This window comes from Micropterus dolomieu, linkage group LG11 (assembly GCF_021292245.1).
Source record: "Micropterus dolomieu isolate WLL.071019.BEF.003 ecotype Adirondacks linkage group LG11, ASM2129224v1, whole genome shotgun sequence".
In the NCBI taxonomy this organism is placed as follows: Eukaryota; Metazoa; Chordata; class Actinopteri; order Centrarchiformes; family Centrarchidae; genus Micropterus; species Micropterus dolomieu.
In genome coordinates this window covers 3,555,984-3,565,473 of record NC_060160.1, presented here as the reverse complement: position 1 = coordinate 3,565,473, position 9,490 = coordinate 3,555,984, and the positions used below count along the sequence as shown (strand labels likewise).

Here is a 9,490-nt window from a genome sequence, read left to right as displayed (position 1 = left end):
AAAAAAAAAAAAAAGAACAGTTACTTCATGGAATTATTAATTCTAGCATGCGTGTCTTTGACGGTGGGAGGAAACCCACACGAGCACGGGGAGAACATGCAAACTCCACACGAAGTTTGAACCCGGGATCTTCTTGCTATGAGGAGTGTTGTCCACTGGGCCACCGTGCTGCCCGTGGGTTTGGGGGGGGAGGGATGTGACAACTGAGACAAACTAGAGAAAGGGGTCAGACGGACTTATATTTGTTTGTGCAGGTGATTGGATTGTGGAGGAATTGAATGAGGCGCAGGAGGTTAAATTAGTAAAAGAGAGAGAGGCGTGGTCCTGTTCCTAAACTGTAGTTACATAAGGATCCATTTCTCCATTTCTTTTTTATTTGTCACTTATCGGCTGTTATAAACACAGATACCAATTTATCTGCAATTGCTGATATTGGTCGATTATATTGGCACGCTGATTTATCGGTCGGACTCTAATAAATATCCCAAGTATTTGGCTGGTTGACTGTCTTTCTTTTATAACTCAGGTCATCTTACAAAGCTGAGATTTAAGTTTTTATTTCAGAAACAAGTCCTGTTTCTCCTTTGAAAGCAGAAAAATGCTCGTCTCTGCTACATTTTTACCTGCATCTGAACATTGGTTGAACATGTTAGATTCTGCATATTGCAGTATTCTGAGATTTGTCACGTGCTGTAAAGCCCTCACTTATTATTGTACACTTTACTTTAGGGCTGGTTGGCCATCTATGACCTTTCCTAGACACATTGGTATATTCTGGGTAAACTCCCATCATTCATTTGCACTTTGATTGCACAGAGATCAGACAATAGTTATCTTTTCAGGCGGCTTTTATGTGCTCTGCTCCCCGCACTTGCAACTAAGAGAATTGGTGTCTCTGCCAGATTTTTAAGCTCTTATAAGTAAGCTGGTGAATGAATAGGTTGGTTCTTGCCACTGTAAATGTAAATGCTCCGTACTTGTATAGCGCCTTTCTAGTCTTTTCGACTACTCAAAGCGCTTTTACACTACATCTGCATTCACCAGTCACACACATTCATACACTGAGCCTAAGTGCTCAAACGGAAACTAACATTCACACTCACTCACACACTGGCGGAATAGCCGCCAGGGGCAAATCGGGGTTCAGTATCTTGCCCAAGGACACTTTGACACGCAACCAGGGGGAGCCAGGGATTGAACCGCCGACCTTCCGATTAACGGCCAACCCGCTCTACCTCCTGAGCCACAGCCGCCCACTGTGTGTAGGTATTTTAGTTATTTCAGCACGTAAATTCATATCTAATATGGTTTCTTGTGGCAATTATTGTTGTCTGTAACCTTTTTTTAAGCTGCTTGAAAAAGAGATCACTTATCTCAGCGGGTCTGTTACAAGTGAAAGAGTATTAGCATCAAAATATACTTATAGTACTAAAGGTAAAAAGTACGCACTATGCAGATGGCTCATTTCAGAATAATATATGATATTATTGGATTTTAATTATTTATGTATTAATGTGTTCATCACTTTAATGTTGCTGCTCGTAAAGCTGGAGCTCATTTTAATGACTTTATATACGGCTGGGTAGCTTTGAATTTCCTCCTGTGGGTAAATAAAGTCTTTTCCTAACCTTTATTAATACACAATCCTTTATTAGTTGATTTTCAAATTTATTCTGAAGTTTAAAGGCCAAATTATTAATCGCTGATCCAGAAAATTATGGGCAGATTAATCCATAATGAAAATTGTTTGCAGCCGCTTTTTCAGTCGCACTCCCTTTCTGGACTGATCTCTACACACACACACACACACTCAAATCCTGGCAGCTCTTCACACTCCTGTCATTGCTTTCCTCAAAACATTCACAACCTGGGAAACGACCCTTGACCTATGACATGTAAAACACACACACACACACACGGTGTTGGCTGTCAGATTCCTCAGACCTCACAGTTTGTATCGTGGGTTTAAATTTAGCTAAAAACATACTCGTCCAAATGTACTTCCTCTGTCCAGAAATACGTCTGAGAGCGGCAGCGAGGAAGTGCAGTCCTCGAACTGTGTGTGTGCGTTGATGTAAACCTGAGGCATTCCTTTAACCAGGAATCTCATCTCGCCGCGGTGTGATAGAGAAACCACAATAAGTTATTGTTTTCAGGGGGAAGTGTGTGTGCGTCACCTCGTGTCGGCGTGGCTTATTGTTTTTTTCCCGCCTCTAGCTGCTGTCTGTCAGCTAAATTTAACTCTATATTTATTACGAGGTGACAGAGGTCTCAGACACACCCTGTTTTTAACGGTCTCTCTCTCTATATATTTTTTTGGATGCAGATCCAGATTTAATTCTTTAAATAAATATTTTGACATTTTGGGAAATCCTCCTATTCTGTGTCTTTCAGAGAGTAGGATGTTCAGATGAATATCAACCTCGTGTCCGCGTGTTCAGTACAGAACTTTAGTCAGGACGTGGTTAGCCTAGCTTAGCATAAAGACTGTAAGCAAGGGGAAACAGCTAGCCTGGCTCTGTCTACTTTTAAAAAATGCACCTTGTGTCTGGTTTGTTTTATCTGAACACAAACAGAAATATAAAAACACAAATTTGGGGGAGTTAAAAGCTGGAAATGTACACACAGACACGAGAAAGCGTTTAAGCATATTTCTGAAAATGTTGAATTAGTCATTTAATGATGGGAGAGCCGGGGCACAAGCGTTTCACTGTACTTGTACATGTGACAGTAAACTTGAACATAATCCCAGAAATACTGCAGTGTAAAAATCCTTCATGTGTAACTGGTAAAAGGCGGCTTATTTTAGCTGTTTTACATAGTGAGATGATGAATCCTTTGACTTCTCATTTGTAAATCCTCCTGATAATCATACACACTCTGATTTATTACACAACACCGTCTCTCCTCCTCCGACAGAGTGAGCTTCGCCTTTTTTTACAACCCTCATCCTTCCTGACTGAAACAATAGAGCGAGCAGAGAGACCTGGATAATAAATTACTTCAGAGGGGCTGATCTGTGACGGAGAAATGAAACAAAGCTGGAACATGATGTAATAACCGATGTTGAGTGATTCAATATTCAGACAGATAAAATGTAGCAGGGTATAGAGTGAAATTGAGTTCGTAACTAAATGTAATTAAAATGCAGGTAAATTAGCAAAAAACTCACAAAGCCTTTTTTTAAAGAAACAAAAACGCTTATATTTCAGTGATTCAAGGATATCTTAGTAAATAATAATGTAAATGTATAATCGAGGAAGCTAATTATTATCATTATCGGTACATGCATTAATACAGAGTAACTGGGTATTATCAGCAGAAAATAAATAAATAAATGAATGAATAATAGGTCCCCCTCTGGTGAGGCCTTTTGTGGTCTAAATGTTGCGTCCATGTAAGAATAAAAGAAGTTGAATTTGTGTTGGTATATCTGGGTTGGTCTTTTTGTTTTGTAGAGGAACATAAATCAAACCAGAGGGGTACGAACTTTTTAATTGTTATTAATTGATTTTTAAGTATTTGTTTTTTTGTTTATGTATTTATAATGCTTAGATAAACTCAGTTAAAGAGTTAATATCAATTTGAATTGTAAAGTGAAATATGGGCCTAAAATAAGAGAATTAACTGTCTGTCTGAAATCAAACGATGGATACCCGTCTCACTCTCTCCTCTGTGTGTGTCGGATTGTGTGTCTGTGTGTTTTTTTTTTCAGGTTTATCTGCTCTCAGATGCCCAATCAGGTTCTTCAGAGCATCAGCATCATCGACACTCCTGGTATCCTGTCTGGAGAGAAACAACGAATCAGCAGAGGTATGAACTTTGTGTCTGTGTGTGTGCGCTGACTGAGCTATCAGAAACATCCTTTGTGCTGTTGCATGATAGTCCTTGAGATTCTTTCACTTCCTCATATTGTATGAATTCAGCCTGCTGGGATCCACAAACCTCCGCATTCAGTCATCAGTTAGAGTTACAGTTTAACTGCAGATAGGAAAACTTACAGGCTGCAAAGCTCAGAGGTCAAAGTATACTGACACATTTGTATTGTAGTATGTACTAAAGATGTTTGGTTACCTGCTGACCTTTTTCTGTGGCACCACCATCAGGGCGAACTTGACCGGATGTAGGGTTCTCACAAGTCTCCTTGAAACATTCTTGTGAAATACTTCATCCCTCTTTTCTCTCACTTCCTGTTCTGTCTCTCAGTCTGTTTCCTCTGATTCATCACTGCTGATCTTTAACTACAGAGTTTATAAATATAGATCTGAAACCAGAGAACCTGATTGACAACTGCCACACAGATCTGTAATAATTGTGGAGCATCAATATCATTCCTGTATGTAATAGTGCTAGTAGTTTTCTTAATCATTATTAGTCTTTATAAAATGGGGGTGGGGATGGAGCAGTGGATAAGATGCATGCCTTTGGTGACATCCACCAATGTGTCCCTGACCAGGACACTTAACCGATTGTTGCTGCAGAGGCGTGCGACCTCTGATATACAGAGCAGTTATAAGCTAAATTACTAATAATTATTATGTATTTTAAATGAATATGTTTTATGCACAGTGGAAAAGGACTTTTCCAGCATTTGTTGAAAATTCCCCTCTGTAGTGACACATTTTAAAGATTTTGTTTGGTCCAGTGTCTGCGCTTTGCACTGAAGAGGTGTCCGTGTTAAAAACAGAACCATCTCAGTTATTTTATTTTTATTTCTCAGGAAAACACAGCTCAGTTACAGCTGCTGAATACACAGATCACATGTGACAATGTTTTAATATTGCCTCTGACAAGTTTAGCAGTTTTGTCCGATTGTAGTGTCATGTGTAGGATTTCTTGATACTTTGTCAAACAATAACTACGACGTGTTAAACCTCAAGCAGACCTTTTAGACCTCGTAGAAAGGCATGTTGAATAAGTTGAAGTGTGTGATTGCAGCGAGCACTGATGCTGATTTTTGACTTTACAATTGTAGTATAGATCTGTGGGTCAGGGCCCCCTGGGGGGGCACAGACTCAATGCAGGGTGGGCGTGGAAGACCAATTGAAAACTAGGAGTGAAACTAATTTGAATGAATATGATTTATGTAGGGAAATAAAAATTTTGTTGACCTGAATCAGTTGTTTTATTTTTATTTATTTTTTTATTTGTTGCTCCCCAAATATTATTAATGACAGATAAGAATTTAATCCGTTTATGTGTGATGGGGGTGCACAAATTCTTTTTGGCTTCTGATGGAGAGCATGACTTATGTACAGTGGATCAGTGTACAGTACTTTTTTTTGAATTATGGAGTTGGTTGGAGGAAGTGCAATTCAAAAATGTAATAAAAATTATGTTTTTCAGTGACAACTCATAAATTATGTGTATGTCCACACATTTCTTGAAAAGACACAAAACAAAAATTGCACACAGTATATGGAACTGTTTTGAAGTTACATGTGAGAAATTATACCAAACATAACACGAACTTAAAATTAGTTACAGAAGTTAGGACACACTGTTACTTGGAAAAGTGTAGAATGCAACTTTATTTTCCATAAGGATGGAAATTAGTCTTTGTCCCGTTGACATTAATTTTAGTGAGAAAAATTTCCTTCTGACCTGCATCATAGTGTTTTTTTTTAGCTTGGATATATTGGCATTTAGAGGAACTACCTCTTATAGTTCTTAAATTGTTCTTCAACACTTACTCTTGGTGACTGCTGCTTTTTTTAATCATCTACTGTATGTAGGAAAGCCATCACTCTGCTGCTTCGTGGGATCAGCATTGTCTGACAGAAAGTCCTGTTTTCGGTGATTCCTACGGTTTGAACTCTTTCCTGAAGGTTTTATAGGGCAGCAGTGAGATGTTGGGTGTGGAGCCAAACAGTCAAATATCTCAGACAGCACAGTCCAATGTATTTTCTCTGGGAAAAAGTCCTGTTAGTCCTCATAAAGCCATCGTGAAGGGGTTCCTCCTGAGGTCCCATTCATAAGGTTTCAATAGAGGAACTCCTACTGTGAAGAGTGTCAGAGGTGACTGTTAGTCCTCAGTTTGCACTGTGTTCGATGTTCTGAAATGCTGTTGTGTTGTTGTTTTTTACTGGTCTTGAAGTTGTGGTCAGAATCCAAACTGAAGACCCCCGAGGAGGAAGCAGAGAGGAAGATCCATCTGCTGCAGAAAAGAATTTGTTACAAATTTGGCAACTGAAAGTCAACAGAGAAAGAGATCTGTGAGCTTGATGACAGCTGCATTTTCAAATACAGACATCCTGTGGGGAGGCAGGATGTACTGAGACGAGCTTAATGAAAAATGCAGTGTGTTTTAATCATTTTTTAAAATGTGGTATATCTATAACATTTGGAAGACTTATTCTATAGGCATCTATAATTTAATCAATCTTAAGTCAGGCCCTAAATGTTCCATCAGTTGCAAAAATGAAATTTTGGAATTTAATCATTTCATTCAACATATAGTGCATCTATTGATTTAAGCCAGCTGCATTTATAAAAAGGGTTGTGTGTGCCACATGCAACATCCCTGACCATGCAGGGCTATACGTTCTGGACCATTTGTAGATGGTCCAGATTTGACTTGCTGAGGCAGGTGAAGAGGGAGTTGCAGAAGTTTTACCAGGTTGATTTGAATGCATGAATGATCATCTTTAGTTCAGGTTTTGATTAAAATATCTTCATGTTTGGCAATTTTTCTTAAATGAAAGAAACATGTAGGGGTCAATGATTTGATATGTTGCTCAAGTACTTAAAATATAACACTTAGATTTATGAGGTTTGACTGTATTGCTGAACACATGGACCTAATATGTTGATCAACCATGGAAGCTCAAGAGCTCAGAAGCAGCAAGAAGGCTTATTTGTGGCTTAAAGGAGACATACAGCTGGATATCATCAGTGTAACAGTGATAAGAGATACCTTTTAAATTTACTAAAAACTTTACCTAAGTGGAGCATACACAGAGAATAAATTGGGCCCAAGAGAGAACCCTGAGGCACACAACAAGAAAGAACAGCAGATTCATATGTAATGACCCAACAACACAGAAAGGGAACCAGTCCAGGGCGCTTCCAGAGATACCCACGCACCACCTAAGCCTTTGAATAAGGATGCTGTGGTCTACAGCATCAAAAGATGCACTGAGCTCCAGCAGCACCAGAACAGAAAATTCACCTGCATCAGAAAACGTCATTATGTCTGAGAAGAGCTGTTTCAGTGAAATGCTTCTGACAGAAAACCAGACTGGAATTTATCTAAAGTTCTGTGTCAACAACTCTTTTTTTTTTTTTTTTTTTTATCTTTGAGATTAAAAGAAATAGAAATAGGCCTATAGTTTTTGAGGAGGGATGGGTCAGGGTCAGTCTTTTTCAGAGGAGGCTGCAAAATTGCATGTTTAAAATGAGCTTTAACAAAACCAGAATTTAGGGAGCTATTTATGATGGAGACCAGGCATGGACCAACAGACGCAAGAACGTTTTTGAACATGGAAAAACATGCAGAGGTGGCAGTGCTTTTTCCAGCCCTTAGTAGCATCTGCAGGTTGTCCTGTTGAAGGTGTGGTTATCGTATAGAAACTATATACTTTGTCCTTCTGTATTCTGTCACTGTTGCTCTTGTACTGAGTCAGTCTGGATGACAGCATCAGTAAAAAGCCTCAGCTGGATGGGTGGAGGGATGGATGGAGGGAGGATTAGAGGGAGGGACGAAGGGCCACAGGAAGCGGCGGCAGGGCGTTCCTTCCATCTGGAAGCATTTAGAGCTGCTCAGCTGAGGCTGAATTCCTCCTGAAGACGTATAACAGGCCAACTGTGACTTAACACACACACACATACACACATAGAGGCAGGCTGACGCCAGCAGCATCACTGACAGGTTAAACTCCACCATACAGGCGCAATAGATGAGGGTTCAGTGAGATCACAGCCACTGCTCTGTTTTTCATCACATTCATTAACATTTGGATGAAGTGAACATTCTTGTTTGGTCAAATTGTTAATATGTCCTGCAGATGATTCATAATACATCTTTTTTACCACCTGTTTGTTTTGTCAAACTGCACAAGTGATTTTACTGAGGAACTACACAACGTGTGCGTCGTGTAAAACTACATGTATGTTAGCCGTGTGAACCTTGAGTACATCACATTTATGAGTTCCCGGTACATTCAGTGTTAATGATCATTAGGCTAGACATTAACACACTTGAAAATCAAAACACAACACAGACAGACAACACTGTCTGTCATTAGGACAAATACAACAACTGTGGATATGTAACAGTGGTTAAATCATCATCTAGTGCTGTGTCTGTCACATCTGTCTGTGCAACGCGCATGTCAGATCTCTCCGCCGTGGCTGCCTGAACCTACACTTTCCGTGTACTGTCTTCGCGACAATAACTTCCACTAACCACAAGAAAATAAAGTGTTACTTTGTGGCTTTAAAAACAATGTTGACACAATGTAGGCTACAGATAACCTGCAACCCCTGCTGGAGCAAGAGAACTACACAACAACCAGCATTTAATGATTAATTAGGCTATAATCAAAACTCGTGTTGAGTCAGATTTTCGGGACAAACTGGACAGGATTGTCCCGAATTTTTCAGGACGTCTGGTCACCCTAGGTACTCCCGTAGTAGCTGCCACCTTCTGCCAAGCTGCATTTTTTTGATAGTATTGCAGAAAAAAGGCTTAAATAGCATTGGAACAGCAAGAATATGTTTGTCTTTCTTTTTTTTTTAGACAGAACAGAACAGGAGAGAAAAGGGGACCAGATATGGTGAAACAAAAACATGCTTCACTGTGTCAATGGAGCGCTGGAGAAAGTTGAGGCCAGTGCAAATTACTTGTAGCCTGTTACTTTGTCATCTGAACACACAATGATGCACAATGTCATGTCTGTCATATAACAGGAGATAAATGAGTCCATGGGTGTATGTCATATTAGAGATGTTGTGCTAATGCAAAATGTAGAATTTGTTAGGCCACATGTATGAATATTTATTGGTGTGGGTGTTATATGGAAGTGCTGTATGTGTGTCATATACTACACATGATATTGATTGTTATGTTTTTCACAGATTGTGTTGGAATGTTAAATATATCTAAATGATATCTGCTTTATTTTGTCTTATATTTAGGCCAATAAGGTATTTTCTTGGCTATGGGGCACCATCAAAAAGGGGTTAAAGGGTACCAGGTACATTTCCAATTAGTAATCAATTACTCTGTTAGTGGTACTCATCCCTAGGGGTGGGAATCACGATACGATATTATTGCGATTTTAAACATATCGCGATGTATTGGAATTTATTACCTTTTTTCAAACTTCAGATTGTGTTCACAAAAAAAACCTATTTTTTTAGTTGACTGAAAAAGCAATTGATTTTATTATTATAGTACCAAAAACTAAAATTCTCACGTAAAATTTATATAATAAAAGACTGATACTTGACGTCCGTGTATCGATACAGTACTGCCTCGGAAAATATT

The 9,490-nt window shown here is 39.1% G+C and overlaps 1 protein-coding gene across 1 annotated transcript in view; it reads left to right on the top strand.

The window, feature by feature from the left end:
• The window catches only part of ehd4 (EH-domain containing 4), a 41,820-nt gene that overhangs the window by 14,932 nt on the left and 17,398 nt on the right, over positions 1 to 9,490 (top strand). The window contains exon 3 of the mRNA XM_046062039.1: positions 3,716 to 3,813. Within this exon, the coding sequence (XP_045917995.1) occupies positions 3,716 to 3,813 (98 nt within the window). The remainder of the gene's footprint in view (positions 1 to 3,715; positions 3,814 to 9,490) is intronic.